The 22,445-nt window shown below is 44.3% G+C and overlaps 1 protein-coding gene across 3 annotated transcripts in view; it reads left to right on the forward strand.

Annotated features, from left to right (window-relative positions):
- Positions 1–14,483, forward strand: part of GOLGA4 (golgin A4) — a 107,872-nt gene extending 93,389 nt beyond the window's left edge. For 2 of the 3 annotated variants that reach the window (XM_083188235.1, XM_083188237.1), the window contains 4 exons: positions 1,276–1,379; positions 1,921–2,007; positions 9,874–9,930; positions 13,473–14,483. In XM_083188235.1, coding sequence (XP_083044361.1) covers positions 1,276–1,379; positions 1,921–2,007; positions 9,874–9,903 — 221 coding nt within the window. In that variant the 3' untranslated portion in view covers positions 9,904–9,930; positions 13,473–14,483. The remainder of the gene's footprint in view (positions 1–1,275; positions 1,380–1,920; positions 2,008–9,873; positions 9,931–13,472) is intronic. The other variant, XM_083188236.1, reaches the window with a different exon arrangement.
- The last annotated feature ends 7,962 nt before the right edge of the window (positions 14,484–22,445 follow it).

Genomic DNA, 22,445 nt, shown 5'->3' on the forward strand with positions numbered 1-22,445 from the left:
CTTTTAACATCTGGACCACATACTGACTGATGGCTGCCTATTCTTGCCTAATCAGAGCTTTAATTGTGTCCGAATTTGTTGGTTTTTGTTTATCTGCCTGCCTTTTGGGAATGGACCACAAGTTCTCAATGGGATTAAGGTCTGGGGAGTTTCCTGTCCATGGAGCCAATTTTTTTATTTTATTGATATTTTGTTCCCCGAGCCACTTAGATATCACTTTTTGCCTTATGGCAAGGTGCCTCATCATGCTGTAAAAGGCATTGTTCCGTCACCAATTTGTTCTTGGATGGTTGGAAGAAGTTGCTCTTGGAGGATGCTTTGGTACCATTTTTTATTTATGGTTGTGGTCTTCGGCAAATTGCGAGTAAGCCCACTCCATTGACCGAGAAGTAACCCCAAACATGAATTGTCTCAGGATGCTTTACTGTTGGCATGACACAGGACTGATGATAGCACTCACTTTTCATTTTCTGGATGAACGTTTTTCCAGATGCTCCAAACATCAGGGAAGGGGATTAATTTGAGGAAATTATTTTAACCCAATCTTCTGCAGTCTAATCCCTGTACATTCTGCAGAAAATCAGTCTTTCTTCTTCTTCCACTAGGGGACACTGCAGTCTTCTTATAATGGGGATAGAGTGGTGGTAGGAGTCTGCACTTTAGAAGTTATTGACATGTGGCAGGCTTGTCTCCCTCTATCCCATTCCAAGACCCCCAGTCTTAGAAAAGTGGCCAGAGGAGTCCGATCCTTGGGCTGTTTTTCTTGACCTTCTTGGCACCAGCTAAGCCTCCAAAAGTCTTTGTCTCACTGTGTATGCATATGTAAGCACACCTGCCTGCTGCCATTCCTGAGCAAGCTTTGCACTGGTACAGCAGCTGTATCAACAGAACATTCTTGGGTACCCTATAGCCTTCTTCACAACTATTGAACCTCTCTCCTTGAAGTTCTTGATGAGCCGATAAACCGTTGATTGAGGTTCAATCTTAGTAGCAGAAATATCCTTTCATGTGAAGCCCTTTTTGTACAAAGCTATGATGACTGCGCTTGTTTCTTTGCAGGTAACCATGATTAACAGAGGAAGATCAATGATTTCATCCAGGATCCTCATACAACTCTTACAATTTAGACTAATTGCTATAAACCTAATAATAATGAAACAAGAGTGGAATAGATATGACTAGTAACATTAGTATCATTGTTCCTGCACAATGTAAACATGCTATTGACTCAGTGACCTTCACTTAACACCTGTAATAAATTGTTCTCTTTTACAGATGTCAATCATCGGTACACTGATGTCTCTGTTTTCGGCGAGCCTACTGAATTTGAGTATTTGAGAAAAGTAATGTTTGAGTACATGATGGGACGGGAAACTAAGGTAAGGAGCTCTGTACTGTTGGGTTACCTTGTACTCCGTGCATAAGAAAAATATTTTCAATTTTAAGTGTCCATGTATAATGCTCAGCAAGGGATGACCCCTGAGGAGTGGCCTTTACAAAAGTAGGGTAGGTATCAATGTGACAATGGTCCTTATCTAGAAACTGCAACCTCAGATGCAGCAGCGAATCACAGAAACCTGTAGTGGGGTTTTTTTTAACGTAAGATGCCTCCTGCAACATTAGTATATTTTAACACCAGCACTGTGCGCAAAGACGCAGCGGCGGTGCAATTAGCGTCCACCTCCGAATCTGCCCAAAATGAGCTCCAGTAGTTACTGGCCAAATGCAAGAAGGACACTTCAAAGGTGAAAATAGATCTCAAACGCATAAGGACAATTATACTGAGAGCTAATCATTGGTGTCATAGAGGGCAAAGAGAACAGATTATTAAAGATGATTTTGTACACAGAAAGTTAAATGTTGCATTTTAAATGTTTTCTGAAATCCTTTTTAACACCCTGTCTTTTTTTCATTTATCAGACAATGGCAAAAGTAATTACTACAGTGCTAAGATTTCCAGCTGACCAAGCTCAGAAGATCTTGGAGAAAGAAGATGCTCGACCTGTGGTAAGGTTCACTCTCTCTAACCCTAATGTGTTGAATCAAAGGATATATATATATTTTTTAATGATAAAATTGCATAACTTGTCACAAGCATCATCAGATGGTTTTCTGTCCTTAGGTGCTCTGGCCTGTTATGCCTTAACCTCCACCAGAGATTCGGTATAGAGAGATGCTCTGTAGGGCTCAGTGGATTTCATCACCGGTCATGGTTGCAGCCTATTAAGGCCTATAATATTGGCATGGGAGACCGGTGTTGGCATAATCAAAATGTTAAGTTCTTATAAACCTGCTTTTTCTTCTAGACCGAGAAAGGAGAGAGCTGGTCATAATCTATGTAATGCAATTGTACACATAGGGGGACTTACTAAGATGGGAGATCTATTTCACATGGGATGTTGCTATGGGCATCCAATCAGAATCTAGTTCTTATTTATTTAGCAAGCTCTAGAAAATAATATATAGCATCTGTTTGGTTGCCCATAGCAACATCCCATGTGAAATAGAATTCCCATCTTAGTAAATTTCCCCCATTGTATTTGTTCTTTATAGTGAATTTATAGTAACTTTTAATATACCGGTAAGTTCATACAGGGTTGGTTAATAATTACTAGGTATGAATGAGAAAAAAGAAGTTGCATTGGGATGCACACCTTAGTGAAAGAATCTTTTATATTTAAAATGCACTTTTTATTAGGTCTTTATTAAAAAGAGGGGAGTCCCATCAACCTTTTATTATATACGGGGACACCTCCTTGCTTGGGTGAAATATTCAGGGGTTAAAATCAGGACATACACCATGGATAAACATGTACCAAAGTGCTCGAAGAAATGAAAAATAGTGTAAGATAATTAACTGGTGAGATGTTTTTTTAATTATTACCATATCATTTTCACTGCTAGTTAGGGAGATGTTCAAGTAGATAATTGTGATAACCGATAAATGCTACTCCATTGACACACGAGAAAAGAGTAAAAATAAATTTATTTACAATTCCTACATTCTCTTCTTGTGTCTGTCTTAAGCTCCGTACACTAGGAGCAATATATTCCTCAGTGTCCCATTTTCATCAGCGACCAGAGAGGGTCGCTGATAAAAAGGAGACTCTCTGCAGGGGGAAACAGCTGATTCCAGGAGCATGCTCCTCCAAACATCAACCACCCCAGGGCTGGTCACAGCTGCACGCTCCCGGGGACATTCTCCCCGTACACACGGGGATATGGTCACTCTCAAGCCTTTCAGCCTTGAGAAAGCTAGTGGTGGACACGTGTCGGCACTATACTGTTGAGATGTCTTCTCACTGAAATTAATTTATCAGTAATATGATTTATTAAACTGCCAGAATGTTAGGGATGATTTGTTCATTTAGATATTCATTCCTTAATTGTGGCTGGTACATTGTGTGGTGGGGATCTTGGGACCCCAACCCAGTAACATCAGTCAGATGTGTGGGTGACACCCCGAATAAGTCCTTAAGGACTACCACCTACTTGTTAACCCCATGATTAACCCAGGGTCTGATATCAAAACAGTGTTTGAGCACTTTTTTAGGATAACTGCATATTGTTGAAAACCCACCAGTATATCCAGCCATAAATCGTTAAAAAAGTCTAAAAAAATTATCTGGATTTTACTGGTGGTACCATAAAGGTACTTTATGCTCAAACGCCATACTATGTTACACAGAATCCAGTAACGGTAACAAGTAACAATTTGTCAGAACACACATTATCAGTTTTCAAAAACGATTTCTGTGCTGCATTCCAAAGTGTCAATTTTAGCTTAAAGGTGCCCGTACAATTATTGTATGCAATGTGGACTAGATCGCATTGCATTGCATACGTTTTGTAATGCAATGAGATGCAATCTAGTACAAAAAGTATGTGCTGCACATACTTTTTGTACTAGATTGCATGTGCAGCACATACTTTTTGAGCTGTGCGATGGAATGTGCACGGGAGAGCGCATGTCATCGCACCTGCCAATTGTTCCGTGTATGGGCACCTTTAGACAGACACTGGAAGAGAACCTAAAAATTGTAAATACATTGATATTTTCTCTTTTCTCAGTGTGTCAATGGAGTAACAATTATCTGTCAGCACAACTATCTACCTGAAACAGTTATCTCATAGTTAACCTGTCAAAATATTAGTTATCTTAAATAATTTTCCATTTCTATGAGCACTTTGTTACATGTTTATCTGACGTGTATGTCCTGATTTTAACATTTGAATATTTCACCCAAGTTAGGAGGTGTCTCCCCAACCGCCGTAATTAATAAAAGGTTGACGGGACTCTCCTCTTTTTAATAAAGACCTAATAAAATTAGCGTTTTATATATGAAATATTCTGTCTCCCAAGGTGTGCATCCCAATGCAACTTATTTTTTTCTCGTTCATACTTAGTATCGTTTCTGGTTGTTCAGGATAGAATCCCTGCAAATAAATAATACATTTACTGCAGTTTCAAACCTGCCCAATTCAAAACCACTCTTCCTCTTTGGTTAAGAATTATAATATATAAAATAAAATACCTAACCATTTACAACGGCAGAAACAGATGTGGCTGTAGTGTCTTATCACATATTGTACAGTTGTTGGTTTCATACTGTATATCTGAGCCAATGTAACGCTGGCCACATTCCATGTCACCTGCAGGGATTCAGTACAGTACTGCTGACTCTAGTGACCAGAACCATTTCAGCTTAATTTATACAGTAAATGAACATTACAATGAATATGTGGTGCTATAAACTGTAAATAATAATAATGAATAATTACATACATCACCTGTATCCACACTGCCATGTCTAAAGGGGCCTACACACGTAGAGATTTGCTGAGCGTTCTGATCAATGCTAGATTGCTCAACACACAGCGATGCGTCAGTGCTGAGTGATCTGACCGATTTTAAGATCCAGAATTCTGGATATTAACCACGGGACAAAATCGACGTGCAGGGCCGGGCATTACTAGATTGCTTAGAAAACGTCCCCACATTGCTACGTGTGTAGGCTCCATAAGGGAAGCTTTGTTTAAAATGTGCTGATAAGGCCAAGCATAATATTTTTCAGGACAAATTGTCCACTGGGACACTACACTATTGGCATCTGTGGCTGAAATATCTAATTTGTTGACAGAAGCCACTCGCGTTAATACATATATGTCCTCACACAGAGTCTCTGAATATGTATGCAAAGTACTAGAATGTAGCAGTTGCAGTTGTGTTTCCCTTACACAAGTTCTGTTCTGCTCCCTATACAGACTCGGGGTTATTCAGAGCTGATCGCTGTAGTGCAAATTTGCAGTCCGTTCTATTATCGAACTACTGCGCATGCATCAGGGACGTGCAGTCAGGGGGGGGCAGTGCTTCCCCTGTCATTTTTCTTTAAAATAATACAAAGAATATTCCTATGACACATGTTCTGTGTCATAAGTATTTTCTTTATATTATTTTACTAGTTTGAATTATTTAACCTAGTTTGGGAGGCACCGATAAGCGTGCCTCCCACACAGAACTACAAGGGGTTGAAGCAGGGGGCGGGGCTTGGTGCGGGTCTTAACAGTGGGCTAAAAAAGCTCATTAAAATTAACACCAAAAGCGGCACTTCTAGAAGTGCCTAATTGACAGGGGCTGTTGTGATTGGCCAGCTGATCCAGCTGCTGTCCAATCACAGCAGCCTCTGTCATTTAAGGTTCTGACAGTGCCGCGTTTGCTCCACCCTCCCCTGTGACCTGTTTCCCCCAGCTTCCTTCCTGTATGCCTGGTGAGTCCCCTGCCCAGTGAGTATATATTTTTTTCGGCGGGCGGGGATGGAGGTGGAGGCGGCGGATTGTTGCTAGTTGCTATGGACAGGTGCAGGGGGGTCAGCGGGTGGGGACAGAGGTGGTAGCAGGGGACAGGGGCTGGCTGCTGCTGGAGGTGGGCAGCCAGGTGTGTCTGTGGGGGGGGGGGGGGGGCGCGGTGGGGGCTGTGACAGTGCCTCTCCGTTCACAGCCCCCACCGCACGTCACTGGCATGCATACGGATAATTACACACATGCCGATCCAAAATAGCTGAAAAATCAAACCACAATCCCCTCGTAATTTGACAACATTTGGGGGTGGTAACTGGCTGTTTTCTGGGAGTATCAGAAAAAATGCAGCCATTTTGATGAAGGGTGTGTGAAATCCATACCAGCCTCAATCAGCGTGTCTTGCCTCAAAGTTGTGGAGGGTTAGGCGTTAGGGGCTACATGTGATATAGACTGGGAAAATCACTACATGGGGAGTGAATTGCAAATGGATTGCAAATTGCGATCATTCACAATTTCCTTGCAGATTTGCATGGGGTGGGGTTTTCTTTCTGTCTGGGTGGCGGCTACCTACTTGCAGTCATCTGCAAATTTGCAGATGAACGATCTGGTCTGAATCAGGCCCTTATTCATACAATATGCAAGTGTCCTATATTAAGTTACTCGGCACAATCTCCTGGTGCAGTCTAGCTGCATTGTGTTGCAGCAAAGATGCATGTTGGCAGGAGTTGCACATGATCTGGCTTCTCACTCACACACCGGGCATCTCACACTGCATGGCGTAGTGAGGATAGATTCACTTCAATCCACACAATGTTATACATATCTGGTATAGATTCCCTGTGCAGCTTTAATCATCGTGAATGTCTGATTGAGCAGCATACTGTGGCATTGCTTTCTAATCCTGTTTAAGTGATAACTAATGGAAAAATATATTTCTATTATCTAACTTTAACTTGCATTATTAAAATAACACTTTTGTGTAAATTTAGGTTTTTTTTTTTTTTTTCACAATGCCACAAATAACGTAAATAATGTTGAGAAAACATGAATAATTATATCACTGAATTAATGGGGGAGACAAGAGGATGGACAAAGACAGACAAAGGAGAAACTTCACACATGACATGCCAACTAAAGAACTTTCAAAAGTTGAAACCCAAGTTGGTTCAGGAGACTATATTATCTCCAGGAGTGTGTGTGTGTGTGTATATATATATATATATATATATATAGAGAGAGATAGATAGAGAGAGAGAGAGAGAGAGAGAGAGAGAGAGAGATAGATAGATAGATAGATAGATAGATAGATAGATAGAGATATAGATCGGGGTAGTGGACAGCACTCCAATGTATGTAGAATTCCTTGCTCTGGTGCCCTCAAAGGACCTGTTATGGTCCTGGTATACAACAGTGGGATAAGCGGCACTCGGAATAAATGATACACAACAGCAGGTGTTTAGGGATCAAACGTTTTCTATGTATTTACAACATCTTCATCATCTGATGAAGAAGTTTGTAAATACATCGAAAACGTTTGATCCCTAAACACCTGCTGTTACACTCAGTGCTTGAAAGGGTATAAGGTCGACATGCATTGGGTCAACCACTGAAGGTTGACATGGATTAGGTGGACACATGAAATAGGTCAACGTGGCTAAGGGCCACAGGGTTGGAAGGTCGACACAAACATTAGGTAAACAATGGCTAGTGTGGCAGTCAAAAGGTTGACATGAATTTTTCACTTTGTTTTTGAGCCGACATGTGCCAACAGGCGATATTTCATGTCCTTCCATTTATTAGGGCGTGGAGGGAAATAGATTTGTATGCCAAGCGCACGCGATACACTTCGATGGTGACCATGTCGACATTCTGGACAGAGTAAAGTGAAAAGCCCATGTCAACCTTTTGACTGTTGATCTACCGATTATCAACCTTAGCCACGTCAACCTATTTCATGTGTCGACCTTCATGTTGACCTAATGTTGGTCGACCAAATGACCCATACCTTCTTGAAAGGGAGGGGTAATCTTGTTCAAGATAGAAGCACATTGTGTTGTCCCCAGCACCCTGAATGATATCTGTAACCAGATTTAATTCTACATGATTATAGAAATCAGAGATCTTGGTTACATATTTTTTCAAATATTTGGAAAGCCCCCAAGCCAAATGTCAAGGCTTCTCATGAGTATTGGGGGTCCCTATTGCTATATCTAGGTGTGGGATGCGGCACCCCAAAAATCAGTATAAGCCAGAAAGCCTAGAGCAGCACACCAATGAAAAACTAAAGTGTTAATACGTGTTAGTGTTAAGAAGCCAGAGCTATGTATAGAAAGTGATACAAAAGTGATGATTGGCATTAATATGTATGAAAGGAACATTGTTAGTAAGATTATTAGTAAGAAAGATGTGATAGAATAGGGTACAACCTCAGAGTCATCCAGCAACACCAATCCAGGGGCACTGTGCAACTATTGGTCTAACATTCTCAATATTGTGACAAAAATGTTTGCACTAAGTAATAGTTTATTGGTTATTTTGTATTCAATCTTTATACAGTAACCTTTAGATTCAGCTTAAAAGATGCCTTCACTTGTCTTAAGGTCCATACACACTGGGCGACTATGCCCAGCGTGTATGGACAGCGATGATGTCAATCATCACTGTCGGGAAAGCCGCTCAGTGCATACACACTGAGCGGCTTTCCCCCTGCCCGGCACCGACTGAGGGGGGAGGACGTCTTTACATAGCGCAGAGCTATGCAACGCCGTCCTGAAAGCCGCTCATCTGCTGGTATAACCAGCAGATGAACAGCTTTCCCGGCGATGATGCGGGAGCGCGCAGCAGTGCTCACCGCTCATCACCGGGGCATACACACTGGGCGACTCTGAGCTGAAAGCCACTCAAACTGGGTGTTTTGAGCAACTTTCAGCTCAAAGTCACCCAGTGTGTATGGGCCTTTATCACACAATTCAGTATCAATTCCTATTGCCATCCGAGATGTTAATGTGCTTCAGCAGGAGGCATGAACTTGCTGGTTAGGATTTACCTTGTAATTCATGGTCTTGCCAGGAGAGGGCAGACTTGGCCATGAATCTGTCTCCACAGGGATTTCTGGATTCATTTGCTGAACAGGTTTTTCTTGACTTGAACTAAACATTACAAATACATCTATATAAAGGTAGTCATACACTTGTGCAACTTAGAAGTCGCACGCCATCCCCCATGAACCACTGAACAGCTTCCCCAGTGGCAGGATTTTATATGATACACTGTATGCGGTTGTTTCTGTATACAGTGTATCGTATGCAATCCCAGCCAAGCCTGTCTAGCTTAGCTGCAATGCAACACATCTTATGTGTAGCACGTGAGACCCAATAGCTTTGATACTGCGCACGGGATTGCCCATCACATCAGACCTGATGTTAAATACATGTGATCTGAATGCTTTTTATGCGATTAATTACCGCAAATGCATATAAAGTGACCAAATCGCATGTATATCGCCCCAGTGTGTGGGTACCTTTACAGCTGCTATGTAAGATTGTGCATAGATATAAAAATGTACAATTCAAAATAGTCATCTGCAATGGTGCAAAACTCCCTAGTCCTATAGAATGACACCAGTAAAACCTACGTAATCCCCTTTTGCCTCAGCATAAACATGAAGAGAAAACTTGCTGAACAGCAAATATGCCAACCCGTTAGTATTTGTTAAATAAAAAAAAAAATTTAAAGTGTAAATACACAAGTTTTCCTAAAAATGTTTACCAGTAACATTCCCTTCAATTCAAGAAATATCTGCATGCTGGCCACCTGTTTCTGACATTGGCTGTTTGGTCTATCACACACTGTCTACAGTATGTGGCAAAGCAATTAGCTAATGTTGTGCTGCTGTCCAACATATGTGTTGGATGCTAAGAAAATCTTATGGCTCATATGCTAGTTTTTTTCTGACTTCATTGGTTAACAAATAACTGTCACACTAATCCTCATAGGTGTATTTAATCAGAGCATATCACTAACTTTCTATGTCTGAACTAACTGCACTAAGCTATTTTCTCCCTGGCTTTGTAGTTTACCCCGCCTCGCAGTGGTATCTTCTGAGCCAGTCGGTGCTTAGTTAGCATGCGGGTGAGTGAATAATTGTATTTTGTACTAATAGTCCTCCGTAACCTTAAGTCTCTCATGTTTTGGCTACTCTATTCTTTCCCTGCCTTGTAAAACCTCTCCTGCAGAAATACATGTTAGAACTTTTGTTTCAGCTTCATTTTAAACTACACACCTTGACATTTTTCTCAAATAGTGATTTAGGGACTGATTCTGGCTGACTCGCTAAGCATCATAAATTAGCTGCTTAGCAAACCAACGAACGCCACCCGCCAGGCTAGCGAATGTCCGCCCCCCCCCCCCCCCCGCCGCCGCCGCACTTACATTCCTGGTGCATTGCAAATGGATGTTTTGCATAAACTTCCATTTGCAAAGGTACATACGGGGGCAAAATCATTTGAAAATGATGGGCGTCCCCATGCGAAAGCCCATTGGCCGACTCGATGCGGGCCCATCCGGTGCCAGTGCCTCGATGAGTATGCAAGTCACCGAAGGCGTCCGTACAACAGCCCTGCACATGCTCATATGTGCAGAGGACAAACATCGGTCCCCAGTGCAAATAAGGCGGGAACCAAACAGATCAGAATGACCCTTAGTGTATTGGCCTGTCTTGTAGCCCCCACTAGAGATTGAGACTGATTGAGAGACTATACTTGAATCCCTACTTGAGGTGATAGCTGCATCTGGCAATAACGGCTTTTTTAACTCCCATAAAATATTTTTCATGTAAAATAAATGGTCCCTAGTTCCTGCTGGCTGTTGGGGATGGGTCAGGTTATGCACTAGAAGAGGGGGTGTACTGATAATGGAGAAATACCGACCAAAGCATCGAAGGCCTGACCTTAGGGCTGCTTACATGAGTGCCATGACCTAGCAGGCACAACTGAAGCCATGAAGAAGGTATTTTACCGCTGGGCCACCAGGGAAAATATGTTGACATTCTAAAATGTTGACATTTCATGTCTGTGTGCCGGCATGATCTATGATTATGTCAAAATATAATACCCAAACTTAAGTGCTATAAACTTAAATACTGAATACGATAATCAATCAGTTTAATGTGTCTAGTGTCTGGCTGCAGTGAGTTCCTAGACTTTGTAAAGGTGCTTCCATGTCACTGTGGCTGGTACAGCTTGCCCAGCAGATACATTTTAGTAATGGAATAATTGGGGGACAGTCGGGTATGAATGCGGCTGTTGTAAGCATATAGATCAATGATTTTCACTGCACATGCGTGATAGCCGCAGTGTGCATAAGCAGCAAATGATTTGCAAGTGCAGTTGCAGCCATATTTTAGTTGCAATGTAACAGGAAGTCTTCATTTGTGAGTGGTATTGGGAAGTGGTAGCACTGGGCATTCTTTTGTATGGGACTAACAAAAATGTACTTGGTGTCCTGCACCACAGAAGACCGCAGCCCAGAATACACATGGAGTTACCAATCCCTAAACACCATAGGCTCTACAAAAACAGTGTGATCCCGAAGGCGCTGTCTTGAATCAAATGTGATCAATATCCCAGGAATATACTATGGAGCCACACTGACCTTGATGTTGGTCCCTATATGTATATCAAGGTTTCTTGGTTTTCAGATACACTTCGTCCAATCTGAGAGATCCTTTATAGTTCACTGACCTTAGGGACAATCCCTATTTTCACATGAAGGTATATTTCTACTTCAGTTATCTTCCCACATCACAAGACCCACATAAGGAAATCTACTGACCTGGGATTATATCAATATGTTCCCATAAAGGTTTTTTTGGACCGGGTCTCTTGCCCACTTAAGTAAGTCAACACCTCCAGTTCTCCATAAAAAGGGTTTTTTCTATTCTTAAAAAGTTTCCATAAAACAAAGCAGATAAATATTTTTTACAGCAGAAAAACAGCCTCCACAGGTAGGGCCAATAAAAACTCAACGATATGCGTTCCTCTCACCCGGAATGGGCTGAAGTCATACTTTGCATGGATCCTCCTGTGGCAGGTCTGATGTCACCAACACGTTTTGGACAAGAACTGTCCTTCCTCGGGGTGTTTTCCATTTTGTATGGGTTAGCTTCTGCCCATATATAAGCACAATTGCATATGGAGAAGAACAGCTGCACTTGAATGACTCTCATTGAGCCGGAGACCATAAATGAAGTTGAAATAGACTGTTTGATACAATGTGAGCGTGAATCCAGATTGATGTGGTTTTGGAAAACCCATGTAGCATATTTTAACTGCTGTTTACAGATTAAAATAGCACAATTTATTCATTGATTTCTAATGAAAGAGAGTCTCACCCTAGACCGTGATTATGTAAAATAGATGTGATCATGTTTTTATAAACATTGTTGAAAACTAAAGTGACATTAAGATGAGATGCATGTATAACAGTATTACAATAAGATATGTTTTGAATGCTGTTAAATGTTTAATATTCTAGTTAAAGCTCCTAATCCTATTCCGACAGTTACAGGAAAATGTTAGGTAAATCACCTACACTACAGGCCTGCTGGGGTTCTCACCAACTGCATTTGGGTGACTAGAACACCAGGGCTCTCCTGATTTATCCTAAGTTGCTTCCCCTATACTAAGACTGCTTCTTACCTCTGTCCACCTTCCTTTACTCTTTATTTCCACCAGTCTAGGCCTTACTCTGATACTACAGTACCATTGCTACTGTAGATCCCTTTTTCACATGTACAGTACAATGAGATCCACTCATCTTAGGTCATTTACATCAATGTTGTTAAGCTATACAGATGTGTCCTCATACATCTTGCCTCAATAGCCCATGCAGCAGGAGATGCTTGATGTCAGTGAGCTGGATAGCCCTGTGCATCTCCGTTTGCCGAAAAATGTGTCCTATTTTATTATTATTTATTATAGGAGTAAGACACACAAGCAGACTGTGTAGTATGTTGTATACAGATACAACCACAGAATGTAGATACATACCACATTTTTTAATCCACAAAAGCTGCTTGTGCTTCCTATTCACATTGTTTTGCTAACAAGACACCTTTTAATGAAAAAAAAAAACGCACAAAAGGGCTTTTAGTGCAACCACTCACACCGTGGTAGTGTGCAATTATAAAGGGCTATTTACCATGCAGGGATGCGAGATGTATGGGGATACATATATAGGTTATATATATGTGTCTATGCTGTTTGTTGTAATCACAAATAGAGATGTTTCCTAATATACTTTTTTTCCCCCTTTCTACCCATGATATTTTTTTGTGCTTTCAAAAATCTATATTAAAATATACTAAAGTTCTAAAATATCAATTATGTATAGCCTACTATCAAGGTGCATTTCTATTTCCAAAGTGTATGGATATTTATAAATTGCCTGAATGATATTGTGTGCAGTAGCATTATTGTTTTTATGTTTTGGACATGCAGAGGAAAAACCTCCCGAGTACTAAATGCCGGTGGTTTCATTTCACAGCCAACTGAATTACCCCCATGTAGACTCCATGTTAGAATAGAGCAAAGGTCACAAAATGTTTATTGCCTATGAATGCATTTGTTAGCTGATTTTCTGGCTTATGGTGTTTCTTATTTCTTTGATTGTAGTCTTGGTTGAGACCTTCTTCCTGAAGATTATTTTGATGCTCTTTACAAGATGCTGCTTTGGCTGGATATATCAGCGGTGATTTCCTTCAAGAACTTGGAACTGAAAACCAAAACTGTTCTACAATCAAGAACTGTTACCGTTTATTGCCTTGAGTTGAGCTGATGCTACATAGTTACCATTTTTTGTCAGAAATCCTTATTTTTCTTCAGTCATAGATCCTGAGGGTGTTCTGTACATTGAAACATTGCCTGCCATAAATTAAAACTTAATAGAATTTAAGAATCAAATAACGGTTTGTCCAAATAATGGTGTACTGAAAGTAACTTGGAAGCTTCAAGCAGATTAATTCGTACATATTTACAGTTAAATTAACATTTTACAGAATATTCAGGCAGAGCGTGGCATTCCTCATTACCTAATAAACACCAGAGGCCTTCATCGCCTCCTCATTTGGTGCAAGGCACCAATTGCTGCAACCTGCTCTTAAGTGATTTGTGTGATCTCGCCAGAAATCCACATTTTTATAAATTATAATAATAATAATAGCGGTTTCTACTAAGTTAACGACATTTTAAACCTGTGGGTTTATGTTCTGTTTCTAAATTGTGTGAAATAATTGTGCAATATTTTATTTGGGGAGGAAATTGTGGTACAGAAAAATACTCACACATACACACAAACACGCATACTGTACACACACACACATACATATTTACATATTTATATAAACACACTAATAATTTAACTGCTTGGCTTAACTCCCCTTTCATCCATGTTTGATTTTGTTTGCTATGGGCCAGTTCTATAGACTTTCATCTATGATGAAGCATCCTAAATTGGAGTACTCCATTGGGTTTCTCCTAGCTTTTGTAACTATATTTTTCAGAGATTGAATACACTACTGTATATTGTAAATAGTTAATGCATACCTGTATAATAATGCTGTTTGTGTCGGTTTCTATGTTAATCCTGGAAAGAAGAGTAAAATAAATTTTATTTCCTAAACCTCATTCTGTTATTGGTGTTTTCATGTTTGTGGGAAAATAGAGATTGTAAGACATTATTTCACTAACAAGCATTTTCGCATTTTTGTTTAATTTGATTTATTTAGCTATATTCATTACTTTTAGAATTTTAACTGTTTGCTAATTAATATTCATTTGCCTTGTATTGCAGATATACAGTATTTAGCCTTCAGGTTGAAGCACAGATAGAGAGTGTATGAAACATCAGTTAACAAGAATATGGCTTCGGAATCATTTAGATTGGGTGTTCTCAGCTAAGTATTTTGGTACTGAATCACAGGCTGTAAATAAGTGTCTAAGAACTGGGATACTCTATAATAAATTGATTCCCTTGCAGATATTATAGGCCTAGTTTACAAGAAGGGAAAAGGGGAAATTGGGAGGTTGGAGTATAACCGCACTGGTGTGTATGTGGGATAGGTAATGGATAGAAACTGTAAGGACTGACTAGGACCTTGATTGACAAGGTATATAAGTCCTAGTGCACTGTTGGTACTCTAACCAATTAGTGCCTGGTTATAGGACAGTCAGTGGTGCACCCCAGAGTTAGGAGAGCAATATGTTTATTTGCCAAGAGAGGAGGAGAAAAAGAAAACTCGGGGTGGGGGCACCCTTGTATTACAGTTTCTAACGAGTGTTTATGATACTACATAAAATAAAAATACTTTAATGGTTATGCTTTAAGATATATGTTCCTTGTAATTGGACTACAGTGACACAAGTATATGTAAGGCGCCGCAAAAATATTTTAGGATATGGGGCAGTATTTGCCGCTTAAGAAAAGAAAAGGGAGAGACCGGTTTCTCTTTTGTAGTAGGTGATCCCCATTAAGCCTCTAATTTCACCATGGTCCTGGTATAAATATAGTGGGATTTAAATCATAGGATCATTTTTTGAGAACCTGTGATCTCACCTTAAGGCAGGTATTACAGTGGGTAATTGGTATTTCTTTATCGTCCACTAGGGGGCACAGGAGTTCACGTTGGGTATGAGAGGTGAGGTAGCAGAGCGTGCACCAAAGGGTTACAGAAATGTACCCAGCATGCTCCCTGCCTCCCTTCTCCCTCATATCCCGCCCCCTGACCCTGGGTCACCAGTTTTTTCTTTGGTGCTCAGGCAGACTGAGCGGCGCCATTTTTTTCTCGGCTGTTAGTACAGCCAGGGTTACTGAGCTGCCGCAGCGACTGCTCTTTTAGTGAGTGTCAGCGGCGCAGCTCCTACACCCGGAGACGGCAGCGCTGGCAACTGGGCTGGGGTCTTCCGTCGCGGGGTCTTCACTCCGGAGGCTCCCGCAGCTGCGCCCCGTCCTGGGACAGGTAAGCAGCGGTTCCCTGCGTGCAGGGGACCGCGTCTAGCAGCAGATTCCCCCCCCCCGTTTTGTGGGAGTCAGCGGGGGGGCAGGCGGTGTGGGTCTGGCGTAGCCACCCTTCCACTAGACCACCAGGGACTTTTATTCAGGTGGGTCCCCGGAGGTTGATGCCTGAGGGGGTTAATGGGATGTCCTGAGGTCCCTCCCCCACCCCTGGGGACGTGCTGAGTGCTACCTCTCACAGCCCCAGGTGTTCCAGCTCCTCCTTTTTAAAGCCTAATCAGCAGCCATTCTGGCACATGCTGGGTATAGAGACAGGAGGCTGCTGGAATTCTCCCTTACACCTTGCTCCTGGAGCCTGGTTTGGTAAAGTATTCTCCTCTCCTGCTGCGGGCTGGATTGTTGAGCTCTGCTACTGTCTCCTTTCCTGTGTACAGACAGGCCAATCTTGTCTGTTACAGGTGAAAGGAGTTGTCACCATACAGAGTTTGTGTGTTGCATAATCTCTGTCTCCTATTCAGCTTGCTGAACTGTGATATATTTGCCCTTTACAAATTGCTTTGCTAAGGCTTTTTGTGTGAAAGGCTGCAAGTGTGTGGTGCCCCTGGGCCTTTCCTATATAGAGACACTTGCTTATTCTGTGTCTGGTAGTAACTGCTGGTGTTTGTTTGTTTGCTCGGTCAGTATGCCTAAGGCGAAGAGCAAGGAGGCTCCTTCTCCAATGCAGCGTACCTGCAGAGACTGTTCGGATGTACTGTCTCAAGAAGAGGAGGAGGTTTGTTCCAGGTGTATCACGGTGGAAGCAAACCCGGTACCTCTGCCTCCTACCCAGCAGGAACCGGCCTGGGCCTCGACGTTGACTCAGGTAATGACACAGCTTATTGACCGCTTGTCTGCACCAGCTCCCCCTGCGCCCCTGCCCCCTGTCGCTAGTGCCAGTGGTGGGGCAGCTCAGGCTTATGTAGAACCCCCATGGTTGCAGTCCTTTGCACAGTCTGTGCAGGGGTTAACGGATAGTTTGGCAGGCAGGGGGTCCAGGCGGCAGCCTAGGCAGAGGAGTCCTGTGCAGGATTCTCACGATTCCGATTCGGACTCTGCTGCAGGGGGGTCTACTGATACTTCAGATCACGGATCCGCTGTGGCTGACGACACTTTGTCTTCAGCAGAGGTAGACTCACTGGTGCGGGAGGTCAGGGCAGTCCTCCAGTTGGAGGATGAGGCCCCTGCTCCTAGTAGTAAGGTCCCGCTTTTTAAGCGGCCTAAGAAGGTGTTGGCTCAGTTTCCACCTTCGGCCCATATGGAAGATTTATTGGAGACAGCATGGGCTCAGCCGGCTAAAAGGTTCCAGCTTTCTACGCGCCTTACTTCTTTTTATCCGGTCCCTCCCTCAGAGAGGGCTTAGTGGGAGAAGCCTCCCCCGGTGGATGCTCATGTGGCCAGGCTGGTGCGCTCTTCAGTTCTGCCCATTCCGGATTCTTCCTTAAAAGACCCGTCGGATAGGAAATTGGAAAATTTCCTTAAAACTGCTTATTCACAGGTGGGCGCAGTCACACGTCCCTCTCTTGCAGCAGCATGGGTTGCCAAGGCAGTTTCTGAATGGGCGGGCATGTTGGAGTCGGGATTGTCCGATGGTTCTAGTCGCAAATCTCTCCTGGGCCACGTACAGAATATACAAAAGGCTAGTTTGTATTTGGGGGAGGCTGCTCTGGACTCGGGGGTCCTGGCTTCTAAGGCTTCCGCAGCCACTATTGCTGCCAGACGTGTTTTGTGGCTTAGGTCTTGGCGAGCGGATAACAATTCCAAAAGGGCTTTGGAGGCTCTCCCCTTTCAGGGGGATACCCTGTTTGGTCCAGAGTTGGACAAGATTGTGACTACCCTGGCGGCCTCTAAGACGGCATTTTTGCCTTCGGCGGCGCCTCCCCGGCAGAAGTCATCGTTTCGGTCCTTTCGGACCCAGGGTAAGGCCAGAGGTCAATCTTCGGCCAGATTTGCCTCGGCCTCCAAAACAGCCAAGCCCCGCACCAAGCAGCCCTGGGCTACCAGACGCCCAGCGGCCAAGCAGACTGACAAGCCTGCAGCCTGACGGGGCGAGGCCCCACCCGGGGGATCCCAGGGTGGGGGGCCGTCTCCTGTCCTTTGCGCCGACGTGGTGCGACACCACGACGGATGCTTGGGTCAGGGGGTGGTCTCCAGGGGCTATGCCCTAACGTTCCGGGTTCCCCCTCCTCAGCGTTATTTTCGCACTGGTCTTCCAAGGGACAGCTTTCCATCCGATCCCTTTTAGACTCGAACGTTATTGTTCCAGTTCCTCAGGAACAGAGGGGGCAGGGGTTCTACTCCACTCTGTTTCTGATCGACAAGCCGGACGGTTCTCACAGACCGATTCTCAATCTGAAGTCGCTCAATGTGTTTTTGCGGGTGCCGAAGTTTTGTATGGAGTCTCTTCGGTCAATTATTCTATCCCTGGAACCGGGGGACTTCATGGCCTCGCTCGATATCCAGGACGCATACCTCCATGTTCCCATCCGGCTGGACCATCAGCGATTTCTGAGGTTCGCCGTCCAGGAGGACCCCTTCCAGTTCAGGGCTTTGGCCTTCGGAATGTCTACGGCTCCCAGGGTGTTCACCAAGGTGATGGCAGTTATGTCGGCTCACTTGCACCGTCTGGGGGTTCGATTGATCCCGTACCTGGACGATCTCCTGATTGTGGCGAATTCTCCAGTCCTATTGCAGAGTCATCTGCAATTGGCGATTACGCTTCTATCATCTCACGGCTGGAAGATAAACTGGAGAAAATCATTTCTGACTCCTTCTCAAAGGATGGTCCACTTGGGCGCTCTGCTGGATACTCAGCTCCAGAGGGTTTTTCTGCCGGAGAGCAAGATTCACTCTCTACAGAAAAAGATTCTCTCCCTGCTCAGTCACAGAAGGGTCTCTGTGCACAGTTGCATGGTGGTGTTGGGCTCTATGGTCGCTTCATTCGACATGGTGGAGTATGCACAGTACCATTCGCGACAGCTTCAGCTGTGCGTTCTAAGCCAATGGTCAGGAGATCATTCTCGTCTGAAGAGTCAGGTGATCACGCTATCTCCGGAGGTCCGCCTGTCTCTCACTTGGTGGTTGAAGGCGGACAACTTATCCCAGGGTCGTCCATTTTGGATTCCATCTTGGATTCTAATAACCACGGATGCCAGCCTTCGGGGCTGGAGGGCGGTTTGCAACTCTCAGTCGGTTCATGGTCGCTGGACAGCGCAGGAGAGTCGCCTGCCTATCAATGTCCTGGAGTTGAGAGCAATCCTTCGGGCTCTTCAGGCCTTAGAATCTCTCATTCAAGGGTGCCCGGTAAGTCCAGACTGACAACGCCACAGCCGTGGCCTATGTCAACAGGCAGGGCGGGACACGCAGCAAAGGAGCAATGAAGGAGGTGTCCAGAATCTTCAGGTTGGCGGAGAGACGTCTTCCAGCAATCTCCGCAGTCTTCATCCCAGGGGTTCTCAATTGGGAAGCAGACTATCTGAGTCGGCAGGACATCAACACAGGAGAATGGGAACTTCATCCAGAAGTGTTCCAGTGGCTGACGTCCCAATGGGGAGTGCCGGAAATAGATCTGTTGGCGTCCAGGCACAATTGCAAGGTTCCTCGGTACGGCTCTCGGACAAGGGACCCCGGAGCTTTCCTGGTAGACGCTCTCACGGCACCATGGCCGTTTCGTCTGGTGTATGCATTCCCCCCATTTCAGCTTCTTCTTCGTCTTCTACGCAAGTTCAAGAAGGAAGGAGGAATGATGATTCTAGTGGCCCCAGACTGGCCCCTTCGAGGTTGGTATGCCGACCTAAGGAATCTGTCAGTGGCGTCTCCTCTGAGACTGCCTCTACGTCCAGACCTCATTTCTCAGGGTCCGCTCCACCACCCGGACCTGAGCCACCTGGCTTTGACGGGCTGGCTATTGAGGTATCCCTCTTAATGGATAAAGGATTTTCACCGGAGGTCATTCATACTATGGTGCGTGCTAGAAAGCCTTCGTCAGCACGGATTTATTACAGAGTGTGGAGGACCTATTTTGATTGGTGTTCGTCTAGAGGTTTTCAGCCTAGACGTTTTCGTTTGTCCCGCCTGCTGGAGTTTCTTCAGGCGGGCTTAAATTTAGGTTTACGCCTTTCCTCTTTAAAGGTACAAGTGTCTGCCTTGTCAATTTTGTTTCAAAGGAAGTTGGCGTTCATGTCAGATGTAAAAACTTTTTTTCAAGGGGTTCTTCATCTGCAGCCTCCGGTAAGCCCACCGGTGGCTACATGGGATCTTGCTTTAGTTCTCAGAGCTCTTCAGGCAGCTCCTTTTGAACCTTTGGAGGAGGTGGATTTGAAGTGGCTGTCCTGGAAGGTGGCCTTCCTCCTTGCTATCTCTTCGGCTAGAAGGGTTTCCGACCTTAGTGCATTGTCTTGTAGGCCCCCCTTTCTGGTGTTTCATCCGGACAGGGCGGTCCTACGTACCAAGCTAGATTTTCTTCCTAAGGTCGTGTCGAAATTCCACCTCAACCAGGAGATTGTAGTTCCTTCTTTTCCTGGATCATCAGAAGCGGAGGCTTCTCTGGATGTAGTCCGTGCGTTGCAGATTTACCTTCGCAGGACTAAGGCGACTCGTAAGTCGGATTCTCTTTTTCTTTTGTATGAGGCCAGGAAGCGAGGTTGGCCTGCTTCCAAGCAATCCTTGGCGAGATGGCTCAGGTCAGTCATTCGTCAAGCGTATCTTTCAGCGCAGTTGGTTCCCCCGGAGGGGGTTACGGCACACTCTACCAGGTCTGTGGGTACATCCTGGGCCGCTAGTCGAGGGGCCTCGGCAGAACAACTCTGCAAGGCAGCGGTCTTCTTCCCACACATTTATCAAATTCTATGCGTTTGATACCTTTGCATCGGCTGATGCACAGTTTGGTAGACATGTGCTTTCCGCAGTCCAGGAGCGTCCCCCACCCGTGAGGGGACAGCTTTAGGACGTCCCAGCGTGAACTCCTGTGCCCCCTAGTGGACGATAAAGAAAATAGGATTTATGGTCTTACCTTGATAAATCCCTTTCTTTGAGTCCATAGGGGGCACAGGACGCCCTCCCAGACGCACCTGGTAGCGGGGCTTCCTATATGGGGAAGTTCCATGGCTTTGGCCTTGTATGCTATGTGTGTGTGTTTGCTCTTCCTTCTTCTCTGCTCCGCTCCTGCCTTGGGCTTGCTAACGAAACTGGTGACCCAGGGTCAGGGGGCGGGATATGAGGGAGAAGGGAGGCAGGGAGCATGCTGGGTACATTTCTGTAACCCTTTGGTGCACGCTCTGCTACCTCACCTCTCATACCCAGCGTGAACTCCTGTGCCCCCTATGGACTCAAAGAAAGGGATTTATCAAGGTAAGACCATAAATCCTATTTTATAATGCTGTAATTAGCGTGTGGACTCACCAGGGGGCAGCGTGGTGACACAGTTCGGCATATATGCAAAAACGTGCATAGATGTATAAGTACTTAGTGCACGGTAATGGAGATTATGGATGATAAGAAAATCCACTGGATTTAGCCAGTGGTTACCTTTGGACCTGCTCAGTCTCTATAGAGGTACTGATGCAGGGTCCGCAGATGTGTCTCCCGTTCGCTGCCTCCTGTATGAGTTCCTGCCTGGCCGGTCGGTCACGTGGGTGCACCCCGTGGTCCGGCAATCCCTGACGTACGTTTTGCGTCTGCGCTTGGTCACAGGGGGGTACGCGAAACGTACGTCAGGGATTGCCGGACCACGGGGTGCTCCCACGTGACCGACCGGCCAGGCAGGAACTCAGACAGGAGGCAGCGAATGGGAGACACATTTGCGGACCCTGCATCAGTACTTCTATAGAGACTGAGCAGGTCCAAAGGTAACCACTGGCTAAGTCCAGTGGATTTTCTTATCATCCATAATCTCCATTACCGTGCACTAAGTACTTATACATCTATGCACGTTTTTGCATATATGCCGAACTGTGTCACCACACTGCCCCCTGGTGAGTCCACACGCTATCTACAGCATTATAAATACCAATTACCCACTGTAATACCTGCCTTAAGGTGAGATCACAGGTTCTCAAAAAATTATCCTATGATTTAAATCCCACTATATTTATACCAGGACCATGGTGAATTTAGAGGCTTAATGAGGATCACCTACTACAAAAGAGAAACCTGTCTCTCCCTTTTCTTTTCTTAAGCGGCAAATACTGCCCCATATCCTAAAATATTTTTGCGGCGCCTTACATATACTTGTGTCACTGTAATCCAATTACAAGGAACATATATCTTAAAGCATAACCATTAAAGTATTTTTATTTTATGTAGTATCATAAACACTCGTTAGAAACTGTAATACAAGGGTGCCCCACCCCGAGTTTTCTTTTTCTCCTCCTCTCTTGGCAAATAAACAGATATTATAGGCCTGCCAGGCAGGCAGGCTGGGTTCTTTTGTATCTTAGGCAGCATATATAGTACTGGTGCCACTGGAAAGTCCTGGTAAAGTGCACGGTGAGTATACTGTAGTTCAGACATGTCCACACATCCCAGCATGCCTTACCATAGTTTTAGCATTCCCTAACAACAAAACGGTGGCAAAGCATGATGGGACTTGTAGTTTCACA

Source organism: Crinia signifera, chromosome 5 (genome assembly GCF_055691185.1).
Source record: "Crinia signifera chromosome 5, ASM5569118v1, whole genome shotgun sequence".
Taxonomy (NCBI): Eukaryota; Metazoa; Chordata; class Amphibia; order Anura; family Myobatrachidae; genus Crinia; species Crinia signifera.